Source organism: Humulus lupulus, chromosome 7 (assembly GCF_963169125.1).
Source record: "Humulus lupulus chromosome 7, drHumLupu1.1, whole genome shotgun sequence".
Classification (NCBI taxonomy): Eukaryota; Viridiplantae; Streptophyta; class Magnoliopsida; order Rosales; family Cannabaceae; genus Humulus; species Humulus lupulus.
Window position 1 is genome coordinate 3288323 of NC_084799.1, and position 13612 is coordinate 3301934.

General features: G+C 26.3%; 1 protein-coding gene across 2 annotated transcripts in view; it reads left to right on the forward strand.

Annotated features, from left to right (window-relative positions):
• The window catches only part of LOC133790347 (uncharacterized), a 58544-nt gene extending 55158 nt beyond the window's left edge, over window positions 1–3386 (forward strand). The window contains exons 1-2 of one of the 2 annotated variants that reach the window (XM_062227950.1): window positions 864–1223; window positions 2639–3386. In XM_062227950.1, coding sequence (XP_062083934.1) covers window positions 2685–3098 — 414 coding nt within the window. In that variant the 5' untranslated portion in view covers window positions 864–1223; window positions 2639–2684 and the 3' untranslated portion in view covers window positions 3099–3386. Of the gene's footprint in view, window positions 1–863; window positions 1224–2638 lie in introns of those variants that run through there. The other variant, XM_062227951.1, reaches the window with a different exon arrangement.
• The last annotated feature ends 10226 nt before the right edge of the window (window positions 3387–13612 follow it).

Here is a 13612-nt window from a genome sequence, read left to right on the forward strand (position 1 = left end):
AGTGTGGTTTCCCATTTTTGAATTCCTATTAAGGAAAAACAACAATTATTAAATAAAAATATAATTTAAGTTAATAGTAATTAAAAGGGATATTCGACAAAATAAAATATATTATTTTACGAAGTAATCTTTTCAATACACAAAAAATATAAAACATTTTACAAAATTTTATTTAAAAAATTAGGGTTTATACTTTTTTAGACCATGTGTTTTGCTTCATTACTTGTTTGGACCCTCTGTTTTGACAAATTATGTTTTAGACCTTGTGTTTTGTAAAGCGATTCAAATATGCTCATAAACTTGATTTTGATAAACAAAAAATTAAATATAACAACAGAGTTCTTAGGCAGAATGACTGTATTTTTGTTATGAGTTGTTAGTTTGATGAATTATTTGTGATTTTAGTTCAAAGAACTTTAATCAAAATCAGGTTTAGGGGTCTATTTGAACTATTTTAGAAAATACAAAGTCCAAAAAATAATTTATCAAAACACATGGTCCAGACAAATAATGAGCCAAAATACAAAATCTAAAATTGCATAAACCCTAAAAAAAATTATACTTTCACCTATTACTTAACTTAGAATTAGAAATATTAATTTTATTTGAATTGTGATCGGTTGTTGTGTAAAGTGAGTAAAGTAATATAAGGCATTGTACCTTGAATATTTATAGTACATTTACATTGTTAAAAATTACAATACTTGTCATGTGAACTCATATTAATTGTACCCTAAAAAAAAATTGAACTTTTTTAAAATAAAAAATAAAATACTATTTTGAGTCCTCAATTTCTTCAAGTCTACACAAAATTACCAAAATGACCTTCTTTTCTTACACATACTCACTCACATCCCAGTTTTTACAGAGGGCTCAGACTACAGAGAGAGCCTAATCAACAAAAATCTCTCTGTCTCTCTCTCTCTCTTTCATTTGGCTTGTTCTTGTGGCGCCATACCAGTACTCTTTACTCCCAACTCTTCTTCGTTGTTCACTCTTTAATGCTTCTGAATCTCAAAGTTTCTTGATCTGGCCATCTACTTTTTCCTGTTCAGATCATAGATTTCCACCGTTAAAAGCTTCATTTTTTTCTCTGTTTTCTCTCAACGAATCTACTTACTGAGGAAAACCCCACTTGGGTCTTGTTATTTTCTCAGTCCTATAATAAGAGTAATGGGTTTCATTCTGAAGAGGCACTAAGGTTTACTGCATAAAAAAAAAAGGTCAGTAATCAGTATCACTCCATCTCTCTCTCTCTCTCTCTCTCTCTCTCATATACTATTCTCTTGTCTTTGTGTTTGTGATTGAAACATGTGTTTTCATGTCTTATGTCTTTGCTTATTGTGGGTTTTGGAGGTTGAAGTTAATTGGGGAATATTCTTACTATTAGCCCAGTCCCAGGGAGTTCATGCAATACTTGCATCTGTTCTTCGTATCTTGATCGATCTCGCTTGTATAGGTTTCTGGAAAGTTTGAGTTTTTAAGGAATTTTTTTCATATATTGGATTAAGTCATATCTGGTTTTGAAGATAATATGATTTTTCTTATCTTTACTTTTTATTTTACCCTTATGTCAATATTAATATTCATAGTGATACTTGTTCATCCCAATTTCAGTTCTTTTCCATGGTTTATTCTGGTTTGCCTTAACTAGTTAGTGTCAACCAACATAAATTTCATCCCTCTGACAAAAAAAAAAAAAGGATGAATTTTTCATATTTTAATTGGGTTTTCAATTATGTAATGCAAATACTTGCTAAAACTGCAAACTTTATTTTTATTTAATTTGACTTCTATTGGTGCTAATTGTCTTGCTGAAAATTATTTTTGATTGGTATTGAAAGAAGATAAGTAAAATCCACTAATACCACAGCCTAATAATCCTATTAAACTGTTATCTAGTCCAGAATATTGTAAATCAAACTAAAAGAAGTGATCTCTTTTGTTAGTATTTCATTTACTTTCACCAAACAGCCAGAGCATAAAACTATTAAGTGAAACCCTTCCTTTTCTGTTGTGTATAAACCACCCATTGAGTTTAAGAAAAAGGTGGTGAGCCAAGAGGATAAGATAGAGGGGTTTCTCATACCTTTGAGAAGACCAAGGATAATAGAATAGTTAGGGATATTATGATAGAAGAAGGCACTCTCAGTGGCTCTTGGATAAAGTGAATGATTAAGATGTTGCCTTAATTGATGTATATAAGAGATAACATGTTTATAACAAGTTTTTTGTCCATAAACTTAACTGTGTGTGTTTATGGAGAGAAAGTCTATATTATCTTAAGCCAGTTAATATGTTAATGAGATGTATATAAATCAAACAAGTCCTTGTCTTTGAGTAGTGTGGATTCTGGTGGTAGACATTGAGCATCTGTGATATACTATTGAAAGTGAAAACTTGTTCCCTGACATGGTGATAAGTATCACTTTTTATGCTACTTTATGTTAAAAGGTAATGAAATGAATATTAGCTTGAGATTTGCTGGAAATATTCTGTGTTCAAGTTGTTCTGAGCTTTATGTTTATTCAAATATTATTTAGATATTGCCCCCCTTTTTTGCTTTTCCACTTGACTACAATTTTGTACAAGTAAAAATTATACTGTTTTATGTTGCGATTTGTTTTTTGTTGGGCAGAAATTGTTTTTGTGCATGAGTTATTCTTTTGTGGAGTTTTAAGATTATGGGTAGAGGTAGAGGAAAGGGTAAGAGGTTGACTGTCAGCAATCATGATGATCCTGGAAGTGGCGAGGACGAAAAGATACCTGCACAGAAGAGAAGGGGAAGACCTCAAAAGCCATTGAAGGACGAGATGGATGAAGAAGAAGCTGAGAAAATAGAAGAGGATGACAGTGAGAGTGCAAAAGCTGTTATAACAACCAAAGAGATGAAAAGTCCCACTGCAGCAGAGAATGGAAAGAAGAGGAAGCGATATACACAGGTAAAAGAGAAGTCGGATTCGGTTAAGGAAGAAAATGGTAATGGAACAAGATCAAGCACTGATGACTCAACTAAATCTAATGGATTTCGGCATAACGGGAGCAGGCGAAAAAACAAGCCCCGTCGAGCTGCTGAAGCTGGAGTTGAGTGCAAGTGAGTGAGACTGTAGTAGTCACCTATTGCAATGGTTTCCTTTCCTACATCCACATTGTCATAGAAACTGAGGCATAGTAAACCTCTAGTTTCTATCTTTTTTGTCTTGCAGGTTTTTTTGTTCCTACCTTTTTTGGTGATCCCATGTCATTAATTTCGTTCTTATTTAATTTGAAATTTGGAATTTATTTTGCTGGTTGTAGTTTTTTTAATGGTATATTGATATTTCAATTGACTAGTTATTTATATTGTATAATTAGCAAGACATACTTGACCAGCTGCTGTTTGTTTAGATCGTCTTCTTTGATTGCAATTACTGATACAACATATAGCTTGGTATCAGGTAATATATATTTATATTATATATATATATATATATTATGTGTGTGTTTGTATTGTACTCTCTGTTCTAACTTGACATTATGGTCATGTACTCAAAATTCAGTTTGGTCCCTCTAACTTGTCTTTTGCAAAGGAACATGTCATGTTTCATGTACTTTTGTTCTGTGACTGGGGATTTTAATTTGATATCTGAAGATTTTCACCATGATATGATGAAAATAAAACTTTAATTTGTAAAGAAAAATACCTTAATATGCATTATTGGTTCCTACTCTGATTAGACATCAAAATATGACTTTAAATTTAGTAGTAGACAAGCAAGTTAACTTGAGATGCTTTGAAAAGAAGTTTTTCTGAACCACAGAGCACGTTACTAGGGTCTTTGTTTTTGACTTGCAGTACCAAGGAATTCTAGTGGGAATTCTGATATAAGTCATATATATATATATATGCTCTGTTGACTGGTCCACCTGGTTTGTAGATAACATATATTATTCTCTGCTTGGCTTCAAATCTATCTAGGCTTTATATTCCCTTGAGTATTTTAGTTTAGTTTTATATATTTAAATTTGCAATCATTAATAATTGTTAGATCAATCTAATTTCGTTGTCAGTCAATCAAGAACGGGATAAAATTCAGATTTATTTATCTATAATGCTACAATGAAAACAAGTTTAAGTAGATATAACAATTAATAATTGTTCGATCAATCTAATTTCGTTGTGAGTTGAATAAGAACGTGATAAAATTCAGATTTATCTATCTATAATGCTATGATGAAACAAGTTTGAGTAGGTTTAATGATTAATAATTGTTCGATCGTTCTAACTTTGTTGTGAGTCAAACATGGGATAAATTTCAGATTTATCTATCTGCAATGCTATAATGGAACAAGTTTTAGTAGATACACTGAAGGTTTGTATACAATGATTTCTTTTCTTAACATTTATAAAAAAGTAAGTGAAATATTTTAGAGGAAGGAACGTGTTAATGTTGAGTTTACAAGTGTGAGTTGACATGTGAAAAAATATTCAAATATGGCCTCTGAGTTGTTCACAAGCAAAGTATATCATCTATTTCAGGGTAGGGTTTTGTTCTTATCGAGTTGAGTTGTAGTGGATATTGGATGACAAGCTTTAGAGATACTGACAAATAAACCTTATCCATGAAATGAAAGCTTTTATAAATATATATATATTTAAATAAATTGAGAGAGTAACCACGTTTACGAGTCTTTGCATTGAATCAAAACACTTGTTGGGTTTATATTATACGTTACAATAAAGCTAAATATGGACAACTTTAGTTTCAAGTTCCAACCAAAGATTTGAATTGAAACAAAGCTAAAGTGAAAGCTTTCGAGTATGGACAAGACAAAAGTTCTTACCTCTGAATTTTGTCTTTAATTTGATCTTAATGTGTGTGTATATATATATATATATATTGTAACGTAGGAACAAAACACTTACATCGACACAAATTGTATTGGTTGACTACTTCAACTAAAAACTAGGGAGACCCAAATTTTAAATAATGAAAATTTGGATTTTGTTTCGTCGGAAGATGAATTTTGTGTGGCTGCAGGCTTAAATTTATCATATCCAATTTAAATTCAAAATCTGATTAAATAATACTTGTACAAGTTGGAATAACTTGTAGCTCATACCATAAGCATTAATTTCACCAAAAGTTAACTATTATTTATTATCACTTCAATTATCTTCCTCTTTACAAGTTACAAGTCTCCATTACTCATGAACATCTCCAACAGAGGAACAAATCCGTGATGTAATAATAAAATATAGTACACTTAAAAAAAACTGTTTCCAATAATATGTCGAATTTGACACATAATATAACATAATGCATATTTAGATCAAAATTAATTAATTACTTTTTTATTTACTTTATACTATTTTTATTATTTTATTATTATTTTTAGTGTCGGCATTAAATGTAAATGTAGATATTTTACTTCATTTTTTATTTTTTTAGTGAGATAATAATAAAATAAAAAAGAAAACTATTTTTTATCTTCATATTTTGAATAAATATTAAATGAACATTAATGAATGATTTATTTTTCCATCAACTTTTACAATTACGTGTTGGAGCATAATTATAAAAATTACGCAAAATATATCATTTATTGATTTTTTGTGCTAAATATAGTAAATTATTTATATCTCAAGATGGTTTAAGAAGCAACAATAGTGTCCAACACACGTTATATAACTATTAATATAATTTAATATCGAATCTCATATATTTTAATTTATAAAATTATATATAATATACTATGCTAAATTGTATAAACTAATATAAAATGATATTGGAAGCCATTACAATACTCTTATTTCCTTCTGACCAATAAGATATAACTGAAATTTAAGACAACTTGGATCAGTTTGGTATAGATATTAATATTTTATTTTATCCAATCCACAAGTTGTAATAAAAGATAATACTAAAAAAAACATTTTTCTTTTAAAATTTTCCTTTTGTTAACTTTTAATTGGAAATGGGATATGACTCCGGCTTAGCCATAGACGGCAAGACCACTCAAATAATTCATTCCATTTTTATGATATAAATATATATATATATATGTATATTTATATATAAATTTTTGTAAATAATTAAATATATTGTAAAACAATAAAGGTCTTGGTCAAGCATGAAAAAAAAAACTTATAAGAAGTCGTTTATGCTTCTAGATAGATTACTTGGTTCACTAATTTAAATAGATTATAAGCCACAAAAAAAAAATTATACATAAAATTTATATATAATTAAAAAAATGAATGTAATTTTATAAAGAATTAAATAACATATATAATTAATAATATTAACACCATTATAACAGAACATGTTTAGTACAATTTGCTGGGCTGTCGAGACCTAGAGACAAAAAAATTAGAATAAAAAAGAAAGCTTTAAAACTATCAGATAATTTCATAAATTAAATTTATTTGATTGAGTTATATATATATATATGGGAATTCTCCTATAGGGGTTTACTTTAAGCCTTACCGGTAAGACTTTCAGTGTTCTCAACCCGTGAATAGTTTTCGGCGTGATTTTTTTTATGACCGTGTATATTGTAGCTGAGTATCCTACAAATTTTCAGAAAATTTCGAATAGTTTATAGTCAAAAAACTAGATTCAAACATGTTGTTGCACACGTGACTAATTTTTTTTATGCGCGTGGAAAACAACATGTTTGAACCTAGTTTTTGGTACTGTAAACTATTCGGAATTTTCTGAAAATTTACAAGATGCTCTAAATAGATACAATATATACGGTCATAAAATAGTCGCGCAAAAAATTATTCACAGATCGAGAAATACTAAAAGCCCAACTGATAGAACTTAAAGTGAAGTCACTGTACAAAAATTGTCCTTTGTATATTTATATAATGAGCTAATAACCTTGTGACTTAATAGTGATCACATGATATGATACAACTTGGTATTATTACCTGTTTTTATATATATTGAACAATATTATTGGAATCCCAAGATATTCACTTCCATTTTACACATTTACTTTTTGATTTATTTATTTTATTATTTTTAAATTGATTGCACTTATTTGCATGCATGTGACAAAACAAGTACCATAACTATTTTTTATTTATTTTAAAAATCAATATTAAAACAAGTTTAAGCCTAATATTTGATACAATTGTTTTTAGCTCTGTACAAAAATAAGAGTTTTCTTTATTTTCGTTTTTATGAAAGGAAAAAAAATCATAAAATATTTTTGAAATGGTCCTATATTTATTTAATGTTCTTTTTTGAAATAAAATTTATTTTTATCGTTTCTACCATGTGTTGTCATCTTCCTTTTACAAGGCCTCATCACGTTTATTCAACTTAATTAGAATTAATATTGAATATTAATTAATTTTTTAATTTAGTTTAGTTTCACATCGGTAAAAGAGGTCTTTGTCTCTCTCCTAGTTACTCTTTCCCAACTCACAAATTAGCCATCTCTTGTCAATATTACCAAATATATTATAAATTCTTATATACTATTAAGAAATAATAAATGTTGATTTTTTTTATCATGTTTCCAAAATATTTAATATATCATTTATTTACTAATTAATTTATTATTTTCAATGAAAAATTTTATACACTTTAATTTTTAGAAGCGTGTAAATAAATTATTTTAATTTTATTAGTAATTTTATAATTTTTCTAATTTTAAATTATTATATTTTTATATTGTTCTTATTTTAAGTTAAAAAATAAAATTTGTGATTAAATCATTCTTTAAAAAACTGTTAAAAATATTTAATATTTTTAAATAATAGATATAAATGTAAAAAAAAAATATATATATTTATTAATGGACACTATAATTTTATCTTTGTTCGTTCCGCTTAAAGAAATGAAGGATCCCACGAAATCGATTAATTTTGTACTTAAATTTTATTATAATGTGTATGGAAAGAATTTTCGAATATTTATGAGGGGTTTATATAAAAATAAGTGTGGAGTGAAAAAAATGGAAATGTAAAATAGAAGATCATTTAAATTTGGTATGGGACTTTTGGTGATTTTGACATTATTGGTGGATTTGTGTCCAAACCAATATTTTTTCACATTAAACATCTATATATATATATAAAAAGGAGAATTTCAAGGAGATTATGTGGCACTCTAAAATCTCTTCAAATCACTCTTTTTATTTTCTCATTTAATCTAATTTTTTTATTCATTTTTTATTTTCTAAAATATCTTAACAATTAAAAATATTAATAAATATACATATTAATTTAATATTTATCTATTTCTATTTTAATATTTTAGAAAATATTTCTATATATATATAAATGAGAGCTTCAAGGAGATTATGTGGCTCTCTAAAACCTCTTCAAATCACTCTTTCTATTTTCTCATTTAATCTAATTTTTTTATTCATTTTTTATTTTCTAAAATATCTTAACAATTAAAAATATTAATGTATATACATATTAATTTAATATTTATCCATTTCTATTTTAATATTTTGACAAAACTTGAGTTCTACAAGTTGATTTGTAAAAAGAACTATGCAAAGCTTATAATAATAATATATAAAAGTAAATGTATAACAAGTTTTTTTAACTTTGTTTTCAGTACTTTAATTTGTCAGAATTTTTCAAAAACCTACAAGAGGTTCGCTATACAACAACAGTGAACACCATCACGAAATAAAAAATTATGGTCAAGATGTCTTCACGTGTCCATATAAAGAACATGTTGTACGAGTATGGTGAAAATGAATCACCACTCTACAATCACCCAAAAAATATTTTAAAATATATATGTTTTAATAATTACAAAAGACTGCGCGGAGCGCGGTTATATTTTCTAGTTTTCAATAATTGTAGCGTCCCAAAACTTCTAATGAGGTTTAGTATTTTAATTAACGTGCTAGGAGGGCACGAGGGGCATTTATATGAATTATATTATTATATAATGAGAATATATCATTTTGGTCCTTGTATTTTTCCCGAATATGCGATTGGCCCCTGTGTTTTGTTAAATGACAATTCAGACCATGTGTTTTACAAAATGGATCAAAATAGTACCCTTAACCTGATTTTGATAAAAATATTTTCAATTATAAGATCAATTATCGAGTCGTTAGTGATGCATTGTGTTCAGAGAAGTGGAGAAAGTGGTCGAGGAGCTGAGAATAAAATATTACATTTGAATTTTTTTTTACCAAAATTGGGTATAATGTACTATTTTGATCTATTTTGTAAAACACAGGGTCCAAATTGTCATTTAACACATGGGTAGATCGCGTATTTGAGAAAAATACAGGGGCTAAACTGGTATTTTTCCTTATATAATTGAGTATGCATGATTATGTTTATTAAATGTGTTTAAAGACCCGCTTTTGTTAAAAAAAGATATTTCCGTAATTTTGACATGTTGATGGTATATTTGTAATTATTATGTGTTATGTACTTTGAGACCATATTATTATGTAGATATTTGTGATTTTCGGCATGAGTGGATCCTTTTGAGCGATTTTAGCGGAAAAGTCACAACGAGAATAAATACCTGGCTCGGGTCGACCCTAGAGTTATTTTGTGAATTTTTGTATTTTGAGAGTATTGGTAAAAGTTAACTATTATAAGCATTAATTTATTTATTATCACTTCAATTATCTTCCTCTTTACAAGTTACAAGTCTCCATTACTCAAGAAGATCTCCAATAGAGGAGCAAATCCGTGATGTAATACTAAAATATAGTAAACTTAAAAAAAATTGTTCCAATAATGTGTCAAATTTGACACACAATATAACATAATGCATATTTGGATCAAAATTAATTAATTACTTTTTTATTTACTTTATACTATTTTTATTATTTTATTATTATTTTTAGTGTCGGCATTAAATGTAAATGTAGATATTTTACTTCATTTTTTATTTCTTTAGTGAGATAATAATAAAATAAGAAAGAAAATTATATTTTAAATAAATATTAAATGAACAATAATTGATGATTGATGATTCATTTTTGCATCAACTTTTTTAATTGTGCACGCGTAACTAATTTTTTTTTATGCGCGTGGAAAACAACATGTTTGAACCTAGTTTTTGGTACTGTAAACTATTTGGAATTTTCTGAAAATTTGCAGGATGCTCTAAATAGCTACAATATACACAGTCTTAAAAAAAAGTCGCGCCGAAAACTGTTCACGGGTTGAGAAACACTGAAAGCCCTACCGGTAGGGCTTAAAGTGAAGTCCCTGTAGAAAAATTGTCCTATATTTATATATAAATTTTTGTAAATAATTAAATATATTGTAAAACAATAAAAGTCTTTTTTTTTTTTTTTGAAATAATAAACAATAAAAGTCTTAGTCAAGCATGAAAAAAAAAACTTATAAGAAGTCGTTTATGCTTCTAGATAGATTACTTGGTCCATTAATTTACATAGATTATAAGCCACAAAAAAAAATTAGACATAAAATTTATATATAATTAAAAAAATGAATGTAATTTTATAAAGAATTAAGTAACATATATAATTAATAATATTAACACCAATATAACAGAATTTGCTGGGCTGTCGAGAGCTAGAGACAAAAAAATTAGAATAAAAAAAAAGGACATCTACAAAAATGCACTAAAAGTTAAAAGAAAATATGAAAAATACGGTGAATTACAAAAATACGGAATTTTTGGATAAAAATATGGAGGGGTAAAAGCGTAAATATGGAATGATTTTTAAATCGTAAATAAATACAATTTTTTGTAATCAACGTTTACAAACTTGTAAATATCAGTTACAAAATTGTAAATATCTATTACATGTTTGTAAATACTATTTACAAAAATCAGTTTTAAAATTGTAGTTTTTTGTACATAAAACTTACGAACAAATTCGTAATTAATTTTTTATTTTTGTAACAATAGTTTACAAAATTAGATTCATAACTAGGAAAGATATTTTTGTAACTAACATTTACCAAAATAATTTATAGTTAAGAAATTGTAACCAAAATTTACTTTAAAATATTATATTTTTCCATATGTTACAATATTGTACCAAAAAATTACAGGAACCATCACATTTATATTATTCAACTTAAACATATAAATTTAAGATATTCATTATTTATAAAAATACTTTATTATATATATATTTATATAAAAATTAGTGAATTACAATAATTTTGTAACAACAGTTTGCAAAATTAATTTCACAATCAAGAAATTTATTTTTGTAACTATCATTTACATAAATATTTATAAATTTATTTAACATGATTGTTACAAAAATTTACAAAACTAATTTTTTAACTTTAAAATATATTTTTGCAACAAAACTTAAATTTTGACAAGATTAAGATATTAGTTTAACATTGAGTGTTCAGATTTGACTAGCTATGATTTTCAAAACAATATAATATTTTTTATCACTATATTTCCTACTATGTTACAAAAATTTATGAATATATATATAATAAAATTGAAAGATCATTTATATCAATTTAAATAAAAATAGGATAAAAAAATTAATTATAAAAAGTAATATTAATAGAGAGCAAAAAAAAGCGAAAATCCCATATTTAATTATTATTATTAGCATAAAAAAATATGGAGATGAACTAAAATTACTGACGAAAAAAAGACAACAGAAAAAAAACAAAAGTGTACATAATGGAAAAAGAAAAGTGAGATATTATCATATATATATTTATATATTTATTTTGCAGTCGATAAGTGACCACTATTATATAAATATATATATATATAGACATCTATTTAGATATAAATAATATATTAGTTTGAGGATTGGTCAAATAAATTTTGAGGGAAAGAGAAGTGTTATACGGGAAGTAAAAACAAATTTTAAGGTAAATATGTAATTATTTTAGTTTACCGTAAAAAATGATATTTTTTTAACATTGCCGTGAATATTGTAATTTTTCCTTAATAAAAAAGCTTTAAAACTATCTTATATAATTTCATAAATTAAATTTATTTGATTGAGTTATATATATATTTATATAATGAGCTAATAACCTTGTGACTTAATAGTGATCACATGATATGATACAACTTGGTATTATTACCTGTTTTTATATATATTGAACAATATTATTGGAATCCCAAGATATTCACTTCCATTTTACACATTTACTTTTTGATTTATTTATTTTATTATTTTTAAATTGATTGCACTTATTTCCATGAATGTGTTGGTAAAACTTATACATAATATTTATTTATTTTCATGTAGATTTAATATTAAACAAATTAATATGAAATAACTTAGAACATGTTTCTAAAATTGAATTCAAAGAAAAACAAAGACAAGAATACTTATAGTATACGCATCGGAATGAAAGAGTCATTCTTTCAGTTTCTCTAACTCTTGTATCCTTTCTGTCGCAGAGTATTATCAAGAAACTAAACCGATCTTCTATTTTCTTCACAGCCTTCCAATGTATTCTTAGAATCACCTAGACTAGTGTGGGCAATTCTCAACATATGAGATAGATATAAAGAGAAGAAGAGAAAATAACAAAGAAACTTAGAAAATAACTTGTGTTTAGAGAGAATCTAAAACTATCAGAAAATCTAACTTAATTTGAAAATTTTATTATTATTCACTTCTATTTTACACATTTACTTTTTTTTTTTTTTTTTTTTTTTTTAAAAATTGATTGCACTTGTTTCCATGTGTGTGACAAAATAAATACCATAACATAACTATTCTTTTTCTAAAAAAATCAAGATTAAAACAAGTTTAAGCCTAATATTGAGTTTATACTTTTTTGGACCTTATGTTTTGTCTCATTAATTGTTTGGACCCTGTGTTTTGACAAATTACTTCTTGGACCCTATATTTTGTAAAATGGTTAAAATAGAACCCTAAACTCAATTTTGATAAAGAAAAAATTGAATATAACAACACAATTTTTAAGCAGAATGATTTTATTTTTGTTTTGAATTGTTAGTTTGGTAAATTATTTGTGATTTTAGTTGAAAAATCATTGACCAAAATCGGGTTTAGAGTTCTATTTTAACCATTTCACAAAACATAGGGTCCAAAAAATAATTTGTCAAAACACAGAGTCCAAACAGATAATAGGACAAAACACAATGTCCAAAAAAATATAAACCCCTAATATTTGATACAATTGTTTTTCGCTGTGTACACATAATTAAGAGTTTTCTTTATTTTCGTTTTTATGAAAGAAAAAAAAAATCATAATATGTTTTTGAAAGGGTCCTATATTTAATTTATGTTCTTTTTTTAGCTTCTTCACGTGTATTATTTTAAAATAAATTTTATTTTTATCGTTTCTACCACGTGTTGTCATCTTCCTTTTACAAGGCCTCATCACGTTTATTCAACTTAATTAGAATTAATATTTTTTTTTTTGGGAAATCAGAAAGATGTATTCCAACCAAACAACTATTTATAAAGGGAAATTTCAATTTGTATGCTTGATCATTTTTATAATTACAAAAAAATGCTATGCATATTAAAAATGACAAAATAATACTATTTTTTGGCATTTTACTCAAAATGTCATTTCCACTTCCTCCTCACTTCTCATTTCTCTCTTCTCTCTTCCCTCTCTCTCTCTCTCTCTTATTTCACTCTCTCTCACCTCACAACACCACCACCACACTAAATATTATAT